General features: G+C 42.5%; 1 protein-coding gene and 1 long non-coding RNA gene across 4 annotated transcripts in view; one reads left to right on the plus strand and one right to left on the minus strand.

Annotated features, from left to right (window-relative positions):
• The window catches only part of CLIC1 (chloride intracellular channel 1), a 62,623-nt gene that overhangs the window by 22,015 nt on the left and 14,918 nt on the right, over positions 1–25,690 (plus strand). The window contains exons 1-2 of one of the 3 annotated variants that reach the window (XM_056540542.1): positions 24,032–24,061; positions 24,391–24,500. In XM_056540542.1, the coding sequence (XP_056396517.1) occupies positions 24,047–24,061; positions 24,391–24,500 (125 nt within the window). In that variant the 5' untranslated portion in view covers positions 24,032–24,046. Of the gene's footprint in view, positions 1–24,031; positions 24,062–24,188; positions 24,234–24,390; positions 24,501–25,690 lie in introns of those variants that run through there. The other 2 variants (XM_056540543.1, XM_056540541.1) reach the window with 2 other exon arrangements.
• LOC130291592 (uncharacterized) overlaps positions 16,383–25,690 on the minus strand; it is a 12,335-nt gene continuing 3,027 nt past the window's right edge. The window contains exons 2-3 of the long non-coding RNA XR_008847972.1: positions 17,431–17,847; positions 16,383–16,520 (exon numbers count right to left, since the gene is read on the minus strand). This is a non-coding gene — a long non-coding RNA (uncharacterized LOC130291592). The remainder of the gene's footprint in view (positions 16,521–17,430; positions 17,848–25,690) is intronic.

The raw sequence follows: 25,690 nt of genomic DNA on the forward strand, positions 1-25,690 counted from the left end.
AAAAAAAAACAGGTAAAAAAAAAAAAAACTAAAAAGATGTATGCATGCGAGCTGGTGTGTCCATGCGGATCCTGTGTGCACCGTAATTACTAGGAGTATTTTTTTTTTTTTTTTTTTTTTTGTAGAGGAACAGGTTTAGGTTGATGGAGGGGGGATGGTGGATCACGGCAAATAATGGAGAGACTTTGCTTTTCCCGTATGACCCGGCAGGTCAGGTTGAATGGCCTCCTGAGCTAAGCTGGTTGCTGGTTTTTCGAGCGTGACCAAATCTCCAGTGACTATCCTGTTGGGTGTTATAGTCCGGCCAGTTTTGTGGGATCAGAAGGGTTAATAAAAAGGTATTATGAATGTCAGGGCAACCGGTGTGACAGCCGTTCATGGTGTATATACGAGTGGTCGCCAAACTGTGTGGTCCTTAAGATGTTACGAAACTACAACTCCCAGCATGCCCGGACAGCCGTTGGCTGTCCGGGCATGCTGGGAGTTGTAGTTTTGCAACTGGTTTAGACACTAAAGAGAAATCTGCCGTCAGGTGCATAATGACTGGTTTGTCGCGTGACTTATTTGCTGAAACCCCCTCCAGTGATTTATGACGATCGGCGGACAAAAAGGTCAAATTTGCACGCTCATAGTGATCTCCAACATGTTGGAGAACTATAACCCCCATCATGCCCATTAGCGATGCGCGAACTTACAGTAAATTCGATTCGTCACGAACTTCTCGGCTCAGCAGTTGATGATTTATCCTGCGTAAATTAGTTCAGCTTTCAGGTGCTCCGGTGGGCTGGAAAAGGTGGATACAGTCCTAGGAGACTCTTTCCTAGAAATGTATCCACCTTTTCCAGCCCACCGGGGCACCTGAAGGCTGAACTAATTTACGCAGGATAAGTCATCAACTGCCGAGCCAAGAAGTTCGTGACGAATCAAATTTACTGTAAGTTCGCTCATCTCTAATGCCCATGACAGTTTAAAGCCACAGGCCTTGTTTTCAATCGGATTCTGTTGCGCCGTAGAATAATCGCGGTGGAAACATCTCTGCAGGAAGAATTGACGTGTTAATTTGTCCGCCGGAATCTGCTCGGAAATGCATTGCCGTCTATGGAGACTGGGCATTCCTGAGCGGCCCTAGCACCGGCATGTTCTGCTAGTACCCCCTATGTTTTTGGGGCAGACGTCCTGCAAATATTCCGCCGTGTGAACATAGCCTTAGGCCGGTTATGTACAGTGGGGATCAAAAGTTTGGGCACCCCAGGTAAAAATTTGTATTAATGTGCATAAAGAAGCCAAGGAAAGATGGAAAAATCTCCAAAAGGCATCAAATTACAGATAAGACATTCTTATAATATGTCAACCAAAGTTAGATTTTATTTCCATCATTTACACTTCAAAATAACAGAAAACAAAAAAAATGGCATCTGCAAAATTTGGCAAGTATCACAGCTTGTAAATGCTTTTTGTACCCAGCCAAGAGTCTTTCAATTCATGTTTGAGGTATCTTTGCCCATTCTTCCTTAGAAAAGTCTTCCAGTTCTTTGAGATTTCTGGGCTGTCTGTCACGCACTGCTCTTTTAAGGTCTATCCATAGATTTTCAATTATGTTGAGGTCAGGAGATTGTGAAGGCCATGGCAAAACCTTCAGTTTACGCCTCTTGATGTAATCCCCCGTGGATTTCGAGGTGTGTTTATGATCATTATCCATTTGTAGAAGCCATCCTCTCTTTAACTTCAGCTTTTTCACAGATGGCATCAAGTTAGTATCCAAAATTTGCTGAAATTTTATTAAATCCATTTTTCCTTCTACTCGTGAGATGTTCCCTGTGCCACTGGCTGCAATACAACCCCAAAGCATGATTGATCCACCCCCATGCTTAACAGTTGGACAGAGGTTCTGTTCATTAAATTCTGTTCCCCTTCTTCTCCAAACGTACCATTCCTCATTCCGGCCAAAAAGTTAAATTTTAACCTCATCGGTCCACATAACTTGTTTCCAAAATGCATCAGGCTTGTCTATATGTTCATTTGCAAAGTTTCTGGAGGGATTGTGCAGTCAAACGTGGGTTTTGAATGGTTTTTCTCACAGTCCTGCGAACTGTCCTGTCTGATATTTTTCTTGGTCTTCCAGATCTTGCTTTAACTTCCACTGTTCCTGATGACTGCCATTTCTTAATTACATTCCGAACAGAGTATATTGACATCTGAAAACGTTTTGCTATCTTCTTATAGCCTTCTCCAGCTTTGTGAGCGTCAACTATTTTCAGTTTCAGATTTCTAGACAACTGCTTAGAAGAACCCATGGTGCTGATTGTTGGGGCAAGGTCAGATGAGTCTGGGCATTTAAAACCTTTGAGATTGACATCACCTGGTCTTCCCAGATGATGATTGAGAATAATCCATGACACTGGCAGGTCTCAGCTTTGCAAAGGGGGCAGTGCATGCTATAAATTCTGCAGGGTGCCCAAACTTTTGCCGATGCCATTTTTTTGTTTTCTATTATTTTGAAAGTGTAAATGATGGAAATAAAATCTAACTTTTTTTGACATATAAGAATGTCTAATCTGTAATTTGATGCCTTTTGGAGATTTTTCCATCTTTCCTTGGTTCTTTATGCACATTAATACAAATTTTTACCTGGGGTGCCCAAACTTTTGATCCCCACTGTATGGGTTCCCATAGTTAAACTACTGAAAGGGACTCCATGAGGTAACATTAATACAGGCCAGACGTGCTACCAGTGCCATACGTGGCCGGTGGTGATGGTCAGACAAGAATCGGTGGTCAATAAAAAAAGCCAAATGTGCTGATGAGCTTAGTATCCAGCCTTGTATGATCCAATTCCTATTACTGAATATAAGGAAAAGGTCGGTGGTTATGGTTAGAAGGTCCTGTAGAGAAGAGAACGGTTGCAAATGCAAACTACATATTGATTACAACATTAAAGGGGTACTCCGGTGAAAACTTTTTTTATTTTTTAAATCAACTGGTGCCAGAAAGTTAAACAAATTTGTAAATTACTTCTATTAAAAAATCGTAATCCTTCCAGTACTTAGCAGCTACTGTATGCTCCAGAGGAAGTTCTTTTCTTTTTAAATTTTTTTTTCTGACCACAGTGCTCTCTGCTGACACCTCTGTCCATGTCAGGAACTTTCCAGAGCAGGAGAGATTTGCTATGGGGATTTGCTCCAGCAGAGAGCACTGTGGTCAGGCAGAATCGAAATTTAAAAAGAACTTCTTCTATAGTATAGAGCAGCTGATAAGTACTGGAAGGATTAAGATTTTTAAATAGAGGCAATTAGCAAATCTGTTTTAGCGAGTGCCCCTTTAACTAAATCAGTGTTGTCCAGAGTGTCCAAGCTACAACTCCTAGTATGGACCACTGCTCTAAAGGTCCAGAATCCACTGATGGTCTAACTCCGTGATCAAATTGTGGATCTCCAGCTGTTGTAAAACTACAACTCCCAGCATGCCTGGACAGCCGTTGGCTGTCCAGGCATGCTGGGAGTTGAAGTTTTACGATAGCTAGAGATTCACAGTTTGGAGATCACAGAGATAAACTATCTAGAAAAAATTTAAATGTTTTTATCTCTTGACCTCCTGATAACTTCTTCCTGTTTTATCTTGTTTGGATACTGTTGGTAACTCTTCCATGGAAAAGTTTTTGCATTTGTACCCTGCCTTTGTGTTTTCTTTTGGTTCACACTGCCATCCTGGTTTTTGTGGATGTCAGGAGAGCTTGATCTTTCACAAGCCCAAATGGAGCTTTGTGGTCCCTATTGGTTGTGGTGTCTGTCATTCTGATGGAAAGAATAGTGTAACTTGCTGTGATGTGATATCAAAACCTGACAGAACTTCCACTGGAGGCTCAAGGTAGTCTTACCGGAAGAATAGTGCAACTTTCTGTGATATCAAAACCTGACAGAACTTCCACTGGAGGCTCAAGGTAGTCTTACCAGAAGAATAGTGCAGCTTTCTGTGATATTAAAACCTGACAGAACTTCCACTGGAGGCTCAAGGTAGTCTGAACTTTGCCTTACTGTGTTCTCTGTAGACTGACAAGAAGACCCAAAAAATCCCCTACCTACCCCTACTACTCATTCTGCTATGCAAATAGAACTCCCAACCTGTCCTGGCAGCCTGATGAGAGACGTAGTTACCCTACACCTTTTTTTTATTACATTTTTTAATTTATTTTTTATATAAGACGCTTTTTCTAATTTGGTAGAGATCAGTGGTCTCAAAGCCCTCTAGCTGTTGCCGTTGGCTGTCCGGTCATGCTGGGAGTTGTAGTTTTGCAACATTCACAGCAGTACTTTCCAACGTGGCTTTTTGGCTATGAGAAAACTACAACTCGCAGCATGCCAGGAGCTGTCGTTTTCCAATAGTGGGAGACTGCTCTGCAATATCCCAGAGATACAGTGATTTGTAGTGTTATTTTAGTGCGTATAAGACCCACCGTGCCCTACGCTGTGTTCTCTTCTAACAGCAGAGGTCATACCTGGCCATATAAGGCTGGGTTCACACTCGTGTTTATTTTTCTTCACATTTTTGTACGTTACAACTGATCTTAGTGAATTGGACAACTGGTAATAAAACATTTGCATCAGCTTTCAGTTCGTTCATTCACATTTGTGCATTTTGTAGCAAGTGAAATGCAATATTTTTTTAAGGATTACTTTTTAAAGGGATACTCCGGTAGAAAACTTTTTTTTTATAATTTTTTTATTCTTTTTGAATTTCATTTTTGTCTTGTCCACAGTGCTCTCTGCTGAAACCTGTGTCAGGAACTCTCTCTCTGTGTGTCCGTCTCTCTGTGTGTCCGTCTCTCTGTGTGTCCGTCTCTCTGTGTGTCCGTCTCTCTGTGTGTCCGTCTCTCTGTGTGTCCGTCTCTCTGTGTGTCCGTCTCTCTGTGTGTCCGTCTCTCTGTGTGTCCGTCTCTCTGTGTGTCCGTCTCTCTGTGTGTCCGTCTCTCTGTGTGTCCGTCTCTCTGTGTGTCCGTCTCTCTGTGTGTCCGTCTCTCTGTGTGTCCGTCTCTCTGTGTGTCCGTCTCTCTGTGTGTCCGTCTCTCTGTGTGTCCGTCTCTCTGTGTGTCCGTCTCTCTGTGTGTCCGTCTCTCTGTGTGTCCGTCTCTCTGTGTGTCCGTCTCTCTGTGTGTCCGTCTCTCTGTGTGTCCGTCTCTCTGTGTGTCCGTCTCTCTGTGTGTCTGTCTCTCGACCTTTAATCTATCTAATCTCTATCTATATCTAATCTATCCCTATAACTCCCCACCCAGTCCTTAAGGCCCACCAACAGCCATTTTTTTTTTTACACCATTGGAATAGAACATCCTGGGTTGTTTGTGGCCATCTAAAAACGGCTATATATGAAGTGGGTAGCATTGGGGGGGGGGGGGGCGGGGAGTTAAAATAGTCTTCACATCTGCGTTAGAGGTTTTCTTGCGTGCCTCAGGTTCTGTCAAGGATACTGGACACTATTAGGCTAAGTTTCCACTTGGTTTTTTTTCTGGCAGTTTTTGGATATCTGCCACTGCAGTTTTTGAGCCAAAGTCAGAAGTGGATCCATAAGGGAGGAGAAGTATAAGTCCTTCCTCTATATGTCCTATTCCTTTTGAACACACTTCTGGCTTTGGCTCAAAACCTGCAGTGGCAGATATCCAAAAACTGCCAAAAAAAAAAAACAAGTGGAAACTTAGCCCCAAGGAAATCTGACGTCAATGGGAGTCTAAGCCGATGGGTCCATCAGGCACCATTTGCGTCCGGTTTGTTACTAGCTAGGCCGTAGACCATGTTCACATGGTGTAAAATATGTGTAATGTCAGCCGTGACAACACAGGTGGACATTCCTCACATCTGCACTATCTGGCAGGCACTAGGACCGTTCAGAAATGCGCCGTGTTGTAGACACCAATGCATCAGATTTGGCAAAAAGAATAGACAAGTCTATGTTTGCAGACGCCCTAATCGGGAAATTCCACCATGCGCACAGTGCAGCAGAATCCCACTAAAATCAATGGGACTCAGCGGATGTCAGTGTGGAATATTCTGCCGTCATTACGCACGAACATCCCGCCGTGTGAACATTCCCTTAGGTTTCAAACCTGTGGCTTTCCTATTTTTGGGAAATTACATCTTCCAGCCTGTTTCTGACTCCTCTGGATTTAGACTACACTGATCAAGCCTTGGTACAGTTCTTCAGTATTGTGTATTGTATGTGGATTTTGGACTCTGTGTCCCCACCAATAACACGCTCTGTGCACACAGAATGTGCTGTTTTGTATGGGAATACTCCCCTTCAGCAAATATTAACTTACAAATCCTACAGCAGAGCAGATCCTGCAACTGGTATATAACAGAGAGGATCCGGAGCATGGTATACAGCAGGGACGGACATTCACAGGACCCCGTTCTGCCACCCGGGAGCCAGTTTAATTTTTGACAGATAATACTAAACCATTATAGTCATAAACCAAAAACAACCCAGAAAGCACTGGTGTACGGCCTCCAGAATTATGCTCTTAAATGGAAGTGATGTGGTGCATGGTGGACCCTGGGAAGGAAGCATATTGTTTGTGAATGACACATAGTTTATAAGAAGGAGAGATCTTCTGAGTAATGGTGGGGGGTGAGAGATAATAGGACCGCTTCCTGTGAGAACAGCTGCCTGAATCCTGCAGGAAGTGTGACTTATCTATAAACATCCTGTACTGGCATACCAAGACCCATGTCTGTACGGAGCACTCCGGCCTTCGCCATTGTGGGGCCTTCATCCTAGGGCAGCGTTTCTGGGCCAATTATTTCAGTTTTGCTCAGTTACGTAAAAAAAATAAGGGTTGGCCCCGAACTACATGGTTGGTTTTCAAGAAGGCAAAAATATATAGGGGGTTGAGGGTCCATGTGAACATACCCCTAGAGGAGCTGACAGGTCACCACATCTGTGCTTAAAGGGGTAAAGGATCATCCTCAGTGCACCAAATGACCTAATTTGCAACAAAAAATAAATAAAAAATCTAAAAAACTAAAACTGTATTACAGACAAACAGCGAACTGGAGCGCCATTTTAAAGGTACTAAAATGCTTGTTGTAACAGCCCCTGTAGTGTCTATCAACAGGGTAGGAGAAGGAAAATATGACCCTTACAGAGGCGCTGCTAGTTCCAGAGTAATGTAGAAGCCAACCAGAGGTATTGGTAAAACACCGGAGTGGTTTATTAGAGCATAAGAAGACAATGAAGTACACAGATGACGCGTTTCGGGGGAGCAACCCCCTTCCTCAGATCAGTGTCACACTGATCTGAGGAAGGGGGTTGCTCCCCCGAAACGCGTCATCTGTGTACTTCATTGTCTTCTTATGCTCTAATAAACCACTCCGGTGTTTTACCAATACCTCTGGTTGGCTTCTACATTACTCTGGAACTAGCAGCGCCTCTGTAAGGGTCATATTTTCCTTCTCCGCCTCCACTTCCATCAGGATCGGATCTCTTCCTTTCCTGGGACCCAGGCTCAGCAGCAGTTCCGATCCTTCTGTCACCCACGGTGTGGGTTATATGCGAATACCTTATTCGCTCAAGGTGAGCGGCCACTACCTAAGGGGCAATTCCTGCCCGTTCACTGTGTTTGTTATCTGTTATTCCTGTCTAGTGGTAACGCACAAGGCGCCTGTGTCGGTCTCTCCGTTTTTTCTCCTACACTCAGGTATCAACAGGGTAGGATGCCCTAACCTGATGACAGGTTCTATTTTAATAAATTTTCTAGCATTTCTGACATTTTTCTTCAGGCTTTTTCCCTTTTGCTGGCTCCATCTCTAGTTTTCAGTTGCCTTTTGAGCTTTTAGGTGGAGCCTAGCCTCTGTGATGTTTCCATACACTGTACACACAGAACTGGAACTCCTGCTCCCCCTTTAACTAATAGTATACCCGCAGCAGCAGTATGGAGGACATTATAGAGCAGCACAAGTTGTCATTTCAGCACTGAGGGAGAGAGCACATTTGCTAGAACTTTCAGCTGCTTTCCTCAGTGTCTTTGTCTCACTCTGTGGCACTCTCTTTTTTTCCCGTTTCCCTCTCTGTTGACTTCTATGGACAGCATGTAAACTGATCCTTCAGTGAGATGACAGTCCATTTTGACTTTCTGCATTAAATTAAAAAATCATCATGAGTTTAGGAAGTGGGAGCAGGAATCGTGGTTATGAAGATACTATATTAAGTTTTATTGAAAGGTTGGTGGCCATTTTAATAGACACTCTGCCCCTAATGAAGTATTTTAAAATGTATCAGCATATTTTGATTAAATGTTGTTCAAAGGAAGACCTTTTCTTAAAGGGGTACTCCTCCCTTAGACATCTTATCCCCTATCCAAAGGATAGGGGATAAGATGTCTGATCGCAGGGGTCCTGCTGCTGGGGACTCCCGTGATCTCTGCTGCGGCACCCCAGACATCCGGGGCACGGAGCAAACTTCACTCCATGCCGGATGACTGGTGATGCGGGGCGGAGGCTTGTGATGTCACGACCATGCCCCCTCAATGCAAGTCTATGGGAGGGGCGAGTCACAAGTGGGGTGTGATCGTGATGCCACGAGCCTCCGGCGCTGCACCCGACACTCAAAACGAACGCTGGGTGCAGCAGGGAGATCATGGGGGGGGGGGGGGGGGGGGGGGTCCCCAGCGGCGGGACTCCCTGCGATCAGACATCTTATCCCCTATCCTTTGGATAGGGGATAAGATGTCTCGGGGCGGAGTACCCCTTTAAAGCGTTCATGCAGAAGGCTTTGTTCACAACTGCATTGTAGCTTCTATGTATACTAGAAGCCACAACACTGGACAAGGGTGCATGATGGATCCCAAAGGTGCATGATGGATCATATTGGTTTATAATGTGGTCAGTCAGGGTCCCATCATTTTCATGGTATAGGATAGTGCTGCATATTGTTGTTACTTAGAACAAAGCCTCCGACATATAGGTCAACAGTACTTTAAATGATCTGGAGCCTCATAACAGTCAGGTAACCGTAAAGACTATAAAAAAGTAAGTGGCAACTGTGCAACACTCAGTTATAATGACGTATATAAGTGTTCCAGCCTATTATGCTGTAATGTGTGTATATATGGTTTATATGTTATTAGGGTTATTCTGCCGCACTGACTATAGTCAGCGATGACCTCAGAGATTGTGAAACTGAACTGTTCATAGCAACCAGAAGTATTAGTGTCACCTGGGAGTTTCTCTTGGCATTGGGTACGTGCTGGTACAGTAATGATGCCATTCAAGATATTTATATTAGTCACAAATTTTGCTATTTGTAGATCTGGGCAGTAACTATAGAGGTATTTTACAAAGTGTCCCTGTCATTTAAAAAAATAAAATTAAAATATTGAACTGTCACAGAGATGTCAAATATTTTAATTGGTCACAGTCTCAGAGGGGAGAAGCATGCGGTAGCACTTTCTCCTGATTGATGGGGGGGGGGGGGGGGGGGTCTGAAAACAGAGACCCTGACTGATCAAAACTTTTTCCATGTCTGATTATTATACACATGGTGCACATCATAGCCCAATACCATCAAGCCATGCCTCTGGTTCTAGGCCCTAACCTCAAAACCACTTGCCTAATCTTATATAAGTTCCCCCTCGTACATTTAAAGGGGTTATCCAGAAATAGAAAAACAGAGTAAATTTCTTTCAAAAAGCAGCTCCATGTCTGTCCCCAGGTTGGGTGTGGTATTACAACTTGGCTCCATTCACTTCATTGAAACTGAGCTGCAAGACCACACCCAACCTGGAGACAGAGGGAGAGCTGTTTGTTAAAGAAATTAGCTCTGTTTTTCTATAACACTTTTAAACTGCTCTGACCAATTGAGGCCTATGAAGGTTCCTGTGGTATCTGGCACCAAGATGTAAGCAGCAGAGGAGTACTCCGCTGCCCCAGCGTTCAGAACATTTTGCTTTGAATGCTTGGAGCGGAGCAGCGGGTTGTGACATTACGGCCACGCCCATCGTGACATCATGCCACGCCCCCTCAATGCAAGTCTATGGGAGGGGGCGTGGCGGCCGCCACGCCCCCTCCCATAGACTTGCATTTAGGGGCCATTGCGTGACATTGCGAGGGGCATGGCCGTGACATCCCGGCCACCCGCACCCAGCATTCTAAACTAACATCGGGTGCTGCACAGAGATTTGGGGGGGGGGTCCCAGCGGCGGGACCCCAGGCAATCAGACATCTTATCCGCTATCCTTTGGATAGGGGATAAGGTGTCTAGGGACGGAGTACCCCTTTAAGTCCTATAAGTTGTGAGGTACGGCCTCCATGCATTTGTCTTTCCAGCAGATCCCACAGAAGCCGGATTATAATGAGATCTCAGGAGGCCAAGTCGGTCCTTATTCCTGAGCAATGTTTGCAATGCACTCTGGGTATAGAGGGAGATTATGTAAACATGTGCAGGGGAAAAGTTGCCCATAGCAACCAATTGGATCGCTTTTTCATTTCTGAGGGGCCCTTTCAAAAATGAAAGACGTGATCTGATTGGTTGCTATGGGCAACTAAGCAAATTTTCCTCTGGACAGGTTTTGATAAATCTCCCCCATCGTCCTTCTGAAGAACCACTGCCATCAATGCATTGCCGACAGTCAGACATTGATGTACACTGGCTGCAAGTCATGGGCAACAACATACTATATATTATCTTGGTTGTTAACGCAGTAGGGAATCGCTTCTATTCTTCGCTGCTTCTTGTTTCCCAATTTAAAGGGGTATTCCAGGATTTTTTTTTTTATTTGACTATGCTAAAGTTAGTGTAGTTCATAATATAGTGTCTGTACCTGTGTGTATTCTGTGATTTTCACCCCAATATTTATTTTTAACAGCATACAAAATGACTGTTGTCTCAGATTTTTCCCAGGTTGCAATGCAGCCGAGACCTGACATCACTAGTCAGCTGATGACAGGGAGCCTGTATGCTTCAATGGGTGGAGGGACCACTTGGTGGGAGAGAGATCAATCTGCAACTAATGCAACAGATGTAGGCACCCTGATTGAAAAACAAAGGTCTTTTGAATGGATGCAGCTCATTTGTTTCAATGGGTTGGGTGTCTGATGTGTGGGAGGGAGGAAAATGGAATTATGGGATTTGTAGTCAAAAAAAGAAAACTGAAACAGGAAATACCAGTTCACAAAAAGCTAGCCACAGTGTTATGGTAATCTCACAGCATAGTCATTTAGCCCCAAGACAAGCGCAGATCCTTCCTAAGTATGTCCATTACCGTCTGCCAGGTACGTACTAAAATCACCTTATGGTGGAGAGCCCCTTTAGTATTTGGAGCAGTTATCTATTTGCAAAGCAAATTCCAAAAGAAATGTTTAAAAATAAAAATAATAATAATAATCTGTCATTGTGTAAATCTCCTTTTTGAAAGGGTACTCTGGTTGAAAACCTTTTTATTTAAATCAATTGGTGCCTGAAAGTTAAACAGATTTGTAAATTACTTCTATTTAAAAATCTTAACCCTTCCAGTAGCTGCTGTATACTATAGAGGAAGTTGTGTTGTTCTTTTATGTATGTCCACGGTGCTCTCTGCTGACACCTCTGTCCATGTTAGGAACTATCCAGAGCAAGAAGAAGGGTTTTCTCTGGGTATTTGCTCCTACTCTAGACAGTTCCTGACATGGACAGAGGTGTCAGCAGAAAGCACTGTGGTCAGACAGAAAAGTAATTCAAAAAGAAAAGAACTTCCTGTGGAGCATACAGCAGCTGATAATTACTGGAAGGGTTAAGATTGTTATATAGAAGTAATATACAAATCTGTATAACTTTCTGGCAACAGTTGTTTTCAACCGGAGTATTCCTTTAAGGATTCTGGAAATCCACTTCATAGCGACTGATAAGGGCTGCTGGGGCTTTCTTGCTGTATTGATTGTAAATTCCAAGTTGAAGGGATTTCTTTTGTTCTTGGAGAGCTCGGTGCACGTATCTGTGGTCCTGAGAATTATTGGAAATTCCAGCGGCGTGCTACCGGCTTGGTCAAACCTTTTTGAGAGATGTTTTTATCTTTCCATGTTTTGCTATAACTATATTCATTCCATAAAATCAGGGCAGCGATCAAGAATTTATCAGAGACACATGCATTGCCCCCCAAGGAACGAACAAGTGGTCCCCAAATTGATGAAACCTCTTAAAAGGGTTGATGCAATGTTTATTTAGGGTGCGTTCCCACAGGGCGTATACGCAGCGTATTTGACACTGCGCAAATTTTACGGCAGCAGCGGGAAATACGCTGCATATTCCTTGCTCACTATACACACAGGGCTTTCCGGCGGCAGCCCTGTGTGTGTAGTGAGTTTTGGAGGCGGGGCCGTGTGTAGGCGTGTCTGACACGCGGCTCCGCCTCCAAAACTCACTGCACACACAGGGCTGCCGGCGGAAAGCCCTGTGTGTATGGTGAGCAAGGAATACGCAGCGTATTTCCCGCTGCTGCCATAGATTTTGCGCAGCGTCAAATACGCTGCGTATACGCCCTGTGGGAACGCACCCTTAAAGGGGTACTCCGGCGCTTAGACATCTTATCCCCTATCCAAAGGATAGGGGATAAGATGCCTGATCGCGGGGTCCCGACGCTGGGGACCCCCATGATCTTGCACGCCGCACCCTGTTTAAAATCAGTCCCCTGAGCATGTTCGCTTTACACCAACAAGGTTTCAGTATATTATTGGGGGTGAAGGAAAGAGGGGTGGTGTATGGTCAGCAGCAGCTAGACGATCCCTTAGTCATGTCTCTACCTGTAGTGTAGGCAGAAACTCAAAACTCCTTTTCAAAACGGCCATTAAAGGGGTACTCCGGTGAAAACCTTTTTTTCTTTTAAATCAACTGGTGGCAGCAAGTTAAACATATTTGTAAATGACTTCTATTAAAAAATCTTAATGCTTCCAGTACTTATTAGCTGCTGAATGCTACAGAGGAAATTCCTTTCTTTTTGGAACACTGATGACATCACAAGCACAGTGCTCTCTGCTGACATCTCTGTCCATTCTAGCAACCATGCATAGCAGATGTATGCTAAGGGCAGCATGGTGGCTCAGTGGTTAGCACTGCTGCCCTGCAGTGTTGGGGACTTGGGTTCAAATCCCACTAAGGGCAACAATAAATAAAGCGTTATTATTATTATAATAACGTCAGCAGAGAGAACTGTGCTCGTGATGTCATCAGTGTTCCAAAAAGAAAGGTATTTCCTCTGTAGCATTCAGCAGCTAATAAGTACAGGAAGGATTAAGATTTTTTTATAGAAGTAATTTACAAATATGTTTAACTTTCTGCCACCAGTTGATTTAAAAGAAAAAAGGTTGTCACCGGAGTACCCCTTTAATAGCATTTCAGAACTTTTAGGGGGAGATTTATCAAAACCTGTGCAGAGGAAGAGTGGTGTAGTTGCCCATAGCAACCAATCAGATTGCTTCTTTCATTTTCCACAGGCCTCTAAAGAGGCCTGTGGAAAATGAAAGAAGCAATCTGATTGGTTGCTATGGGCAACTACACCACTCTTCCTCTGCACAGGTTTTGATAAATCTCCCCATTAGTGCACAAATGATTCACGGGAGAACCCCCTTAATGGGTCGTAAAACATCATCAATGGGTCATTGTTCGCACTGACTCATCGCCATGCTATGAAGTTATCACAGAACTTTCTTTCTTCTTGATAAAGAAGCCATTTCCCTCTCACTGTCATAAATACCTCTGTCATTACGGTACACCTCTATGGCGTAGGGATTGTCCGGTGCGGAGAGGGAGTCCTGACCTCAAGCCTCTTTGTTTTGTCTAGTGCATTGATCTCCAAACTGTGGCCCTCCAGCTGTTGCAAAAAAACAACCTCCTCCAGCATGCCCGCTGGCTGTCCAGGCATGCTGAAAGTTGTACTTTTTCAACAGCTGGAGGGCCACAGTTTGGAGACCACTGGGTTATTCCTGACAGTATTTTTCTCACTTTCAGCCAATAATTGCCATCCAATGACCTCATTTCTGTTTTAACTGGAAAGTTTCGGAAACACAGAAACTGGGCTCATGTTTTGTGGTTTTGGAAAGAAACTCTCTCATGTCTCATTGCAGAATCTGAGGTCTCAGGGGGCGTCTGTGTGGGGCTTCTAATTGGGAAACCCCATGTATGATACGGCGCAACATGGCTGACTTCTGAGAACAACTGCACACGGGTTATACAGCTGAACAGTTTAGTGTAGTGGATGCATGGAATATCTATCCTGTCGAAGAGGTAGCTGCAAATATAGTGAAGAAGATTAAGCCTGCATGGGATAGGCATAAGGCTATCCTTCATATAAGATAGAGATAGGCATAAGGCTATCCTTCATATAAGATAGAGATAGGCATAAGGCTATCCTTCATATAAGATAGTGATAGGTATAAGGCTATCCTTCATATAAGATAGAGATAAGCATAAGGTTATCCTTCATATAAGATAGGGATAGGTATAAGGCTATCCTTCATATAAGATAGAGATAGGTATAAGGCTATCCTTCATATAAGATAGGGATAGGTATAAGGCTATCCTTCATATAAGATACAGATAGGTATAAAGCTAGCCTTCATATAAAATAGGGATAGGCATAAGGCTAGCATTCATATAAGATAGGGCCAGGAATTACTCATAGCATTCAGAATATTGTGCAGACTATTAAAAAATCTTAATCCTTCCAATAATTATCAGCTGCTGAAGTTGAGTGGTTCTTTTCTGTCTGGCAACAGTGCTCTCTGCTGGCATCTCTGCTTGTCTCGGGAACTGCAGAGTAGAAGAGGTTTGCTATGGGGATTTGCTTCTACTCTGGACAGTTCCTGAAGCAGGTGTCATCAGAAAGCACTTAGACAGAAAAGAACAACTCAACTTCAGCAGCTCATAAGTACTGAAAGGATTAATATTTTTTAATAGAAGTAATTTACAAATCTGTTTAACATAGAGATATATATATATATATATATATATAAAAAGTTCTTTCCTGGATAACCCCTTTTGTTTTTCCCTAAAGAAGCACCAGGTTATATTCGCCCTTTTAGGCAAAAGTACTGAACCAAAGGCTGGCGCTTCACAGAACAATAGCAAAAATCTACAGTTTTATGCCTTGGTGTTGATGTATTGAGTTTTTTTTTTTTTTTGTTAGTATTTCTAAGGGAAATGTTGCTGCTACTGTGGAAAACCACATGACAGTACGGCAAGCGTTTGGTACATGCGTTTTACTGCCTTTATAATATTCCTGCTTGAAGTCAATACAGAAACAACCATAACATATATGTTGCGGATATGTTTGCTGTGATATACTTTGCCAATCAATGTTTGTATAGTTTTTATTGTAGAATTTTGCTTTTGGTTACATTTGAAGCTGTGAAGTTTCACATCACGATTTTACCATCCTACTTCTTCTCACGATTTTTCGTCCAGATTCAAAATCGGATAGAAATCATGTCCGATTGTTTTTTTTTTTTTTTTTTTTGTTTTTTTTATTAATGTAAATCTATGTAAATCAGATTAATCACACACAATTTTTTTTGTACGCATGCGCAGTAGACTTCAAAACGCATACACTTCAAATATATAAAACTTTATTGCCATTGGCATACATATTTAATTTTAAAAACAGGATCAGATTGTTATTGGAAATCGGATAGAATTTTCATCTGTACGATTTTTTGGATCCGATTTTAGATGGATGGCAAAGAAATGTTTACATACAATTGTATCCGATTTTTTTTCCAATCCGATTTTATGGTCTGATAAACTGAGGGTTAAATCGTGATGTGAACCTAGCCTTATGTGAATCTGGGAAAACAAGATCCATGTGATCTTGTCAAGGACACTTTAAGGAGGAGATTATATAAGCAGGTGTAGCTGTGGTGATTTAAATTATTATTATTTTTTGTTTTTTTGTTTTCATTCTTAGACTTTCTTTGTCGGCTTTTGGAAACTACAATCCTGCACTTATGAGCGTCGTTGTGTCTAGGGAGGCCCTGGGGCGACACAACTCTCCTTGTGTGTACACAGTGACGGGCCGTCGCCTGCTGTCATACACAAATGTTTCCTAAACCTCATCTTGGTTACTTAGAATAATATCGCGTCAAGGACGGGCAGGTCAATGGCTCAGCCTGGTTTGTTTTTAATTTCCGATATCTCATAGTCATCAATTATCAGTCATTTCCTGAGGCGGTCAAATAACCACGGCGATCTAACAAACAAATACGGCAATAACAAGTCCATAAAAATACAAAGTTACATTTTCAGATGCTTGATACTACTTTATGAACATGTTTTGGAAATTCTGCGCCATTGCCACAGTGGAAAATCTGCACCAAAACTTTTTTTTTTTTTTTTAATGAAATTTATGTATTGAAAATCCTTAGATGTTTGCTTTTTTTATTTTTTTATTGCATAGCAGGATCTGAAACAATATTTAGTTGTAGATTTCTTGCAAATTTTGACACCACACGCAGACGCAACAATATTTCTCCCACTGGCAAATTTACTCGAATACGTTATTTGGTGCAGACCTGCGTAAAAAAAATTAAATAAATAAATAAAACAGCAAAATAAACTTTGAAAACTATGCCAAAAAATCCATACAGATTTCTGACATTGATTTCGTGGAGGTTACCTGGCTGACTTTTCAACCTCTTAAAGGGGTACTCCACTGGAACACTTTTTATTTTATTTTTTTTAAATCAACTCGTGCCAGAAAGTTAAACAGATTTGTAAATGATATCAAATATAAAAAATCTTAATCCTTCCAGTACTTATCAGGTGCTGTTATGATCCACAGGAAGTTCTTTACTTTTTGAATTTCCTTTCTGCCTGACCACAATTGGCTGACACCTCTGTCCATTTTAGGAACGGTCAGGAGCAGGGGAGGTTTTCTATGGGAAAACAGGACAGCTCTGGACAGCTCATAAAATGGACAGAGGTGTCGGCAGAGAGTACTGCGGTCAGACAGACAGGAAATTCAAAAAGTAAAGAACTTCCTGTGGATCATAATAGCAGCTGATAAGTACTGGAAGGATTAAGATTTTTTAATAGAAGTAATTTACAAATCTTTTAAACTGGTGCCAGAAAGTTAATTAAAAAAAAAAAAAAAAAAGTTTTCCAGTGGAGTACCCCTTTAAAGGGGTATTCCAGCCAAATGACCCTTTTCTTTCTCTGTGCAGCACCTGCATTCTATGCCGGGCTGCTGCTCCAGTCTCGTAAACCTCTGTGTTTCCAGGACTGGAGACGTGAAACCCTAATATGCTGTGGATTTTATACACACACACATACATTTAAGAAATTGCCAATGTATTCGACCCATGTGAAAGTGTCCTAATGCACAGTACAGTATCTTGCTATTTAGCATGTTAACCCCTTAAGGTCACAATTATGTTCAAAATGTTAAGGTACCTGTCGCATAAATAAATACTCCAGGCTTACTATTTAACAGGTGCTGATCCTGTCCTGGTTTTCATCTTTGCAGTTCACTGAGAAGGAGGGGTCATTTCCTTGGGCAAGCATAACACCTGACCACTTTCTCCATCACTCCTAAGAGCTGACAGTGCTGGCTGCTCTTAATTCAAAATTTTAATAATTGTATTCTTAATATTATGCCGAGATACTGTAGATATTTTCTCCTGGAGTTATTGGGGAAGGATTATATGGCGGCACACAAGTGCCGGTGGTTCCATTATATAGTCAGCTGTAAAGATTCCCATTAACATGTCTTTGCTGTGAGGCCTGGAGCTCTGCGTATTTGCTGGTGGATTTCTGCAGTCGATTTCACCAATTACATTACAATGTGGGAATTCTGAGGCCGTCCTGCACTGAACGAACTCAAGATTTTAAAGGGATTGTCTAGAAAAAGTTAAAAGAAAATAATAATAAAAATGTATTGCATAGGTTGTAAATTGCAGTTCAGCCCCATTCATTTCTATTGGGTACAGATTTCACAGATTCTCACTTTATTTCATTACATTTCATGTAAACTCCTTGACCCACCATTATGATACAGAATTGGATTTGTCGTTGTGCAGTGAAGTTTTGCAGCTCTTCCTGTCTGCCGTTCATTTCCTGACCTGACTCATGTATAACACACTCCTATTAATATGCTTCCCCTCCTCCCACCACCCGTCATTGTTGTGTAGAGATTGCCCAGATGGAGAAGTCTGCACAAAGCGTTGATAAAGGAGAGAACGAGATCTGGCTTCCTTGTTTTAAAACAGAACATACTTAAAAGAAACGGGTGCAGAATTAATAATATTACAAAACGCTGACAATCTGGTCCTCATATTACCAGATCAACCTATGGCAGGTTATCGGCCATGACTTGTCTTCATGTCCTGGTGTTGTGTCTTGGACAAGCTGTGTAGTCCAGATCAGTGGTCCCCAACCCAGTCCCCAAGTCCCACCAATATTTTTTGTTTTTTTCAGTTACTCCATTGGAATAGAACAGGAAACATTCTAATCCGGAACTGCTGGTGGGCCTTGAGGACTGGGTTGGGAATGGGGACCACAGAGTCTCATGGCAAAGATTAGTCTAAAACCACCTTATGGTGCAGGATAATAATAACATGCCTACAACTCTTGGGACAGGAGGACTTGGCATTCCCCCCCCCCCCCCCCCATTTGGGTTCCATATGAATTTGTTGTATAAAAATATCTGGCCATAAAACTACCTTTTCCAGGGGCTTGTATTTGAGTTGGAGTTTTATATTCTCCTCAATCCTATCATGTTTTATGGCTCAGCCAAAGGAAATGTCCTATATTCCTAGTAGGTGTGACTTTCACCTATAGGACCTTCAACTTTCATGAGATATGGGCTTCCCTGGACCTTTTTACAGATAAAGCCTGCATATACCTTTCTTCAGTGGACATATGGCTGCTTGTGAAGTGGTAACTTCCTGAAAGTATTGTTGGTGAGTTCCGGACTGACTGCATCCCATGTCTTTTCGGTCTGTGGTTTTGGCACACGTCGTATCAAAGAATGCAGATGCTGTTCTCAAGATCCTACAGACTTCTTGCCGGTTTCTCAAAGGGGTTTTCTGCTGAGTTTGGTTTATCATTTCAAAGTGCCATAAAACTTCATTGTTGGGGTCTGACTACTGTCGGCTGTGATGGTTTCAGGCCATAGACCTTATATTTAGGAAGAGGAATACCAATGATATCCGACTTATCCAACAACATTGTCATATATGGAAGCTCAAATGAGTCAAAAGAGGGATCTGGATGCCTATAGATTGCTTCGTTGTAAGCGCTGAATACGTGATCTATGTCCCCATCATTGTTTAAACTATGTACTATAAAAATCTGTACCAGCCTAATCACAAGACCACTAGGGCCTGCATAGAGTAACAGGGGCCCCATGATTTGATCCCACTATTTCTTACCACTTGAGAGACCAGAGGAGGTTCCCTGTGAGTTGGCTCAGGCTTGAACCTCTTCAGGACTACAGACTGTACATCATTGTGGACCTGAGGAAGGCGCGAGTGTGCGCTGAAACACGTTGTCCTGTATCATTTTGACTTTTTGAATATAAGCCAGTCCTGTGTAACGCTTGGCGTACGTTGAAATTCTTTGATCTCTGCATGCAGTAGCGCGCTCAAGAACCCCTCCATTTTTGCATGTTCTTTCTCGCTACACATTTTCCGTACCCTTCTGGATAAATGTCTTCCTTTACTCCCGCACACCCTGAAACCTCATGGTATAAGGTGTGTACTTGCCTCATTGTATATCCACAGAAGGTCTGTACGACACCTTAGGTGTTGGTGGGTATTTGCATTGTTTATCCATCCTATTTGTTTTTAATTACTACACAAGGGAGCGCCCCACATTTTTTTTTCTATTTTTCTCCCTTCCATCAAAATGTATGATATATAGAACAGCTATTCTTCCCGAATCCTTCATACAAATGCATACTTGGTTTGGCCAAGTGTGCAGGTGTTTTCAATAGTAAAAGAGGTCGATGCCAGAAGTGTTTGGAAGAGGCTTATTACTTGAGAACAAAGGATCAGGCATGATAAAATCCAACCTGCCTAATCCTTTAGATGGCCCCATACACCTCAGATTGGTGGCTGATATCGATAGAGCATTGACTCAAATGTATGGGCACATTCGTGTTTTATGCATCTGAACGCTATCCACCTTTCAGCCCTTTGGTGTTGCACTAATGAACTACAGAAAATCATGTAAAAGTTTTGGGTCCAACCCTTTGTTGGAAGAAATAAAGTGGATCTCCTTATTCATTTCTACTGGCAAAATCTTGGGACTATTGACGTCTCTAACCTTGTATAGGCGTGGACGTCTTCTTCAACCGTGACTCAGAGACTCAAGATACTGTTGACGGCCCTTGTGTTGACCTTGGCAGGGAGCATGAAGCTTACTTTGATGTTTTTGGCAGTCAATTGCCCCACTAATAGTAAATAATCTTTTGGATAACATCACCGCAGAAGGTGGACAACTTTTCCCTTTCGATATAAGGGCTGACAATTATCCTTGTCTTTAGACTGTTTTTTGTGTCTAGAAAAGGTGCAAAAAAAAGGCACAAGCAGGGTTTATTTGCACCTTTTGGTTTACACATTTCTGCTGACTCTGAGTTGCAAGCCACAGATTTTGGCAATATACATGATATGGACGGGTTTTATGAACTGCGCCTTTTGGTGAAATGGTTCAAAAAAGGCGCAAAGCCACTGAAAAGTCTCTAAAACTACACCAGCCTAGACTTGGCTTAGCTTTTTGGTGTATGTGAAGGGAGAAATTTCTGAAAATGTGTTATCTGCACAAAATTTATCAAATGCTCTGTGACCATTTAAAGGGGTATTCCAGGATTTTTTTCCGTTTATTTCACTGTGCTACAGGGGCTGTAAAGTTAGAGTAGTTCATAATATAGCGTATAGCGTCTGTACCTGTGTGTGACGGTTTTCTCGCAATTCTGTGATTTTTCTGTTATTTTTAACATACAAAATGACTGTTGTCTCAGATTTTTTCCCATTTTGCAATGTGGCCGAGACCTGACATCACTAGTCAGCTGATGACAGGGAGCCTGTCTGCTTCAATGGGTGGAGGGATCGCTTGGTGGGGGAGAGATCAATCTGCAACTAATGGAGTTAGTCTTTTGGGGTGGATGCAGCTCATTTGTTTTAATGGGTGGGGTGGCTGATGTGTGGGAGGGAGGAAAATGGAATTATGGGATTTGTAGGCAAAGAAGAAAACTCAAACAGGAAATACCAGTTCACAAAAAGCTAGCCACAGTGTTATGGTAATCTCACAACATAGCCATTTAGCCCAAGACAAGGGCAGATCCTTCCTAAGCATGTCCATTACTGTCTGCCAGGTACATACTAAAATCGCTATATGGTGGAGAACCCCTTTAATTAATCTGGTGCTCCTACACATTACAAGCACGCAAAAAAAAAAGGTTTAGAAAAACACTTCACTTACACCTACAATGATAAATGACGGCCAAGATCTCCGGAATCCACCATAACTTATCTGTACCGATCCCGTAGTGATCCACCATCCTTATATCCCCCACAGTATATGACAGTGGACTCAAACTGTGACAGTGGACTCAAACTGTGGTCCTTCAGATGCTGCAAAACTTCAACACCCAGCATGCCCGGACAGCCAACGGCTGTCCGGGCATGCTGGGAGTTGAAGTTTTGCAGCATCTGAGGGGGGGGGGGGGGGGTCACAGTTTGAGACCACTCGTATAAGGCGAGAAGATCTTTTGCTTTCCGCTCCATAATCCTGAATGCAAGAGGCACTTGGCTCGGTAGCTAGCTTCTGACAGGAAAGGTGTAATCATTCTTCTTCTGGGAGGGGGGAGCCGATACTTACGAGTAATCCAGTCCCTTATAAGAATAACTCTCAACACTGACTTGCCCTTTTCCTATGGGAGGAACTGGGCGATTTGGTGGGACACCACCCAATCCAAGGTTTACTCAGTGACCTCATCTCTTTGTAGGGTCTGGGTGCGGTGTGTGTACTTTCTTGCTCACAGCTATTTCTGTTCAAAGATACTTAGTGTTGTGTTTTTTGTTTTTTTCTCCAATTAAACACTTTAAAAGGCATTTTTCAGATCCTTGTGCCCCCGGGGGCCATAATCCTATTTAGAAGTCACAGCAAACCAATAAAATCTCTGTATCGTACGTATAAACTCGGGGCACATAGCAAAGTAGCATCTGCAATGCTACTTTTACAGACTTGGCACTTCTTCTGAGGCGGTCACACCTCGGTAGGAGTAAATGCTATACAGGTATGTCATGATAGTCCAGGTTCCATTCATAGACATGGAACTGCGGAGATGCAGCAATGTCGCAACCAACTGCACCGTCATGTCCTGCATGATGGCCTTTAAAGGGTTACTCCAGTGGAAAACTTTTTTTATTTTTATTTTTTAATCCACTGGTGCCAGAAAGTTAAACAGATTTGTAAATTACCTCTATTAAAAAATCTTAATCCTTCCAGTACTTATTAGCTGCTGAATACTACAGAGGAAATTCTTTTCTTTTTGGAATATCTCTGCTCGTGATGTCAGCAGAGAGCTTTGTGTTCCAAAAAGAAAAGAATTTCCTCTGTAGTATTCAGCAGCTAATAAGTACTGGAAGGATTAATTTTTTTTTTTTTAGGTTTTCCACCGGAGTACCCCTTTAAGGCAAAGGTAATATGTGTAAGGTATGGTATACTATTGGGTTGGGAACGGGTCAAGTCCTGGGGGGGAGTGTGTGAACTCCAAGATTTCCACTCAAGGGCTGGTCCTGCTAATGGGAACAGTGTTCATGCTGTGGAAAAAAGTGCAGGAACTCCATTCCCATGCGTTCCTTCAGGACTTTAGCCCTGATTGGTCTTATGTCTAGTTTACATTACATGGACCCGGGACATATACACCATCGGAGCACTGGTTAGGGCCCGTAATGTCACCTTTACATGTCGCTTAAATCGAACCTAATCCAGTGATTTATCTTGGGTGCGACCAACTAAAAATAACTTCATTCCATTCCGGGAGATTATTGACCGGACACGTGAAAACAAATATTTCTCCTTTAGCTACAGTATAGTTTACTTGTATTTCTCTTTTATTTTATTTATTTATTTTTGTCTTTTGTAGATTTGTAAAGTTTTACAGTTTTATATATTTTTTTTATGTATTTTGCATTTGGAAAGTCTTTTTTTTTTTTTTTTTTTTTTTTTTTTTTTTTTAGAACCTTTTCACTTTTTTTCACATTTTTAGGTTGCAGTCTTGTGGTAAAATAAAATATATTAATAAATAATAAAATATATTGAAAAAAAATATCCTATAAAATATATTTAAAAATTGTATATAAAAATTTGTTTTTTCTTTTTCTTTTTTTTTCTTTTTTTTTAAATTTTTTTTTTTTAACCCATATTATTCTGGTGAAAAAATTATGATCTTGCAGTGACATAAGTATTCATACCCTTTACTCAGGACTTAGTTAAAACCCCTTTTGGCAGGAATTATAGTCTCCAGTCTTGTTGGGGATGAGGTCATAAGGTTTACACACCTGGATTTGGGGATTTTCTGCCGTTAATATCTGCAGATCCTTTCAAACTCTGTCAGGTTGGATGGGCCTGGAGGAGTCTGTCTGCGCCTTTCTCCACTCTTCTCATTCAGAACACAGTGTGTGCGTGCTCAGCCGAGCTGAGCATACATGTGTATGGGAGAATCCTGGAGTGATAAATGTTCTGCAAAAAACATTAAAACTCTGCACAGTCCTCCCTGCAGCGATGACTTGCCTGACAACACTGTAGCCAATCTCTGTATTCAATGGTCTCATGCCAGCTACTGCCAATGCCAGGGATTGGCTATAGGGTGCCCGGGCAAGTCATCAGGGTAGAACTCTCCTCTTGCCATGCATGGAAATGTTAACTATATTGTAGTTGGATTATTTCCTTCCTCTGCTTGCTGTCCTCTCTCTCTAGCCCTGGGGCCTCTATTCTTTCTTATTTTATACTCGTGAGCAGCTCTGTGCCAGGGTCAGTAAGACACGGGTGTGCCCCTTCAGCTCAGGAATTCACTAGCTGGACGTGCCAAGTAATGGAGACAGGACTGGTGCGCCCCTCTCCTCCACACCATCCGCACCCCCCTCCCTCCTCCGCAGACACCTCCTGTGATCTTCCCCCTCCACCTTACATTTCTCAACAACACTTCACAATCCACTTCTCGCTCCTTGTTCTTCATTAATTCCTCCTTATTTACTTTGGCCTTCTCCGCCGCCCTCCCCGTGAGTCACTGGCACTCCTTGCACCCTCCTTGCTATATTCTCCTTGTTCCTCTCTTGCACAACATGAGATGCCTAGTATTGTGCAGTATATATGGATCCCTGATTTTGCCCCTTGGTAACCCCTCTAATCTGTCTTTTTTATTTATTTCCCCTTTAGGCGGGCTCTGATGGACAAACCATTGGGAATTGCCCCTTTTCCCAGCGACTCTTCATGGTCCTCTGGTTAAAAGGAGTCACGTTCAACGTCACCACAGTCGATATGAAAAGGTGAGGAAGGTTTGGTGTCGAATTAACCACGGACATAATAAATTGTATACTGGGACGGGTTAGAAAGAGGAAAAACGATCACCAACTGGTGGTTTACCAAATGGACCTATTTAGCGCTTTGCCCAAGTAGGACTCTGGATGCCTACTTTCAGAGTCCAACTTGGGCGAAGTGCTAAACAGGTCCAGGACTTTAGGAAGCATCATGCCCCCCAAATGCCCCAATTTGGGCGGGACGGTGGGGCAGAGTCCAAAAATTTGAACTGTCCTGCCCAAATTTGGACAGTTGAGGAGCATGATACTTAGGCGACTCAAGTACCTATATGGGCAACTCTGTCCCGCATTCCTGCTTAAAGAAGTAGTGCAGTGAAATCCAAAGGATTGGGGATAAGTTATAGATCCCGGGGGTCCGACAGCTTGGATCCTTCACTATCTCTTGATTGGGGCCGGTAGCGGCTGTTCTGACCCCCTTTGGATAGGGGATTAGTTAAAGGGTAACTCTCATTAAAACAAATTTTTTGCTATTGCACTCCTTATGGTAAATGAAAAAGATTTCTAATATACTTTGTTTAAAAAAAAAAATGAATTTTTCTATGTTTTATTTGTGCTTAAAAAAGCTCGAGCACATTTTCCCCCAACTCATACACAGACTTTGGACAAAAGTCCAAACACAGGAAGTGCAGCCTGGAGTGCTGAGGGGGGGGGGGTCCAGCCTCATCCAATCATAGCTCCTCTCACACATAACTGCCATATGCTGTTGGTTTACACCCCTCCCCCTCAGCACTCCAGGCTGTGTATGAGTTGGGGGAAAATTTACTCGGTGGGAGCTCGGTGGGAAATTTGACAGAGCAAAGAGCCATATAAATACACTGCAATCACTTAATATGGACCGTCACTAGAGATGAGCGAATTTACGGTAAATTCGATTCGTCACAAACTTCTCGACTCGGCAGTTGATGACTTATCCTGCATAAATTAGTTCAGCTTTCAGGTGCTCCGATGGGCTGAAAAAGGTGGATACAGTCCTAGCAGACTCTTTCCTAGGACTGTATCCACCTTTTCCAGCCCACCGGAGCACCGGAAAGCTGAACTAATTTATGCAGGAAAAGTCATCAACTGCCGAGCCGAGAAGTTTGTGACGAATCGGATTTACTGTAAATTCGCTCATTTCTAACCGTCACGGTAACTGTCGG

This window comes from Hyla sarda, chromosome 9, assembly GCF_029499605.1.
Source record: "Hyla sarda isolate aHylSar1 chromosome 9, aHylSar1.hap1, whole genome shotgun sequence".
In the NCBI taxonomy this organism is placed as follows: domain Eukaryota; kingdom Metazoa; phylum Chordata; class Amphibia; order Anura; family Hylidae; genus Hyla; species Hyla sarda.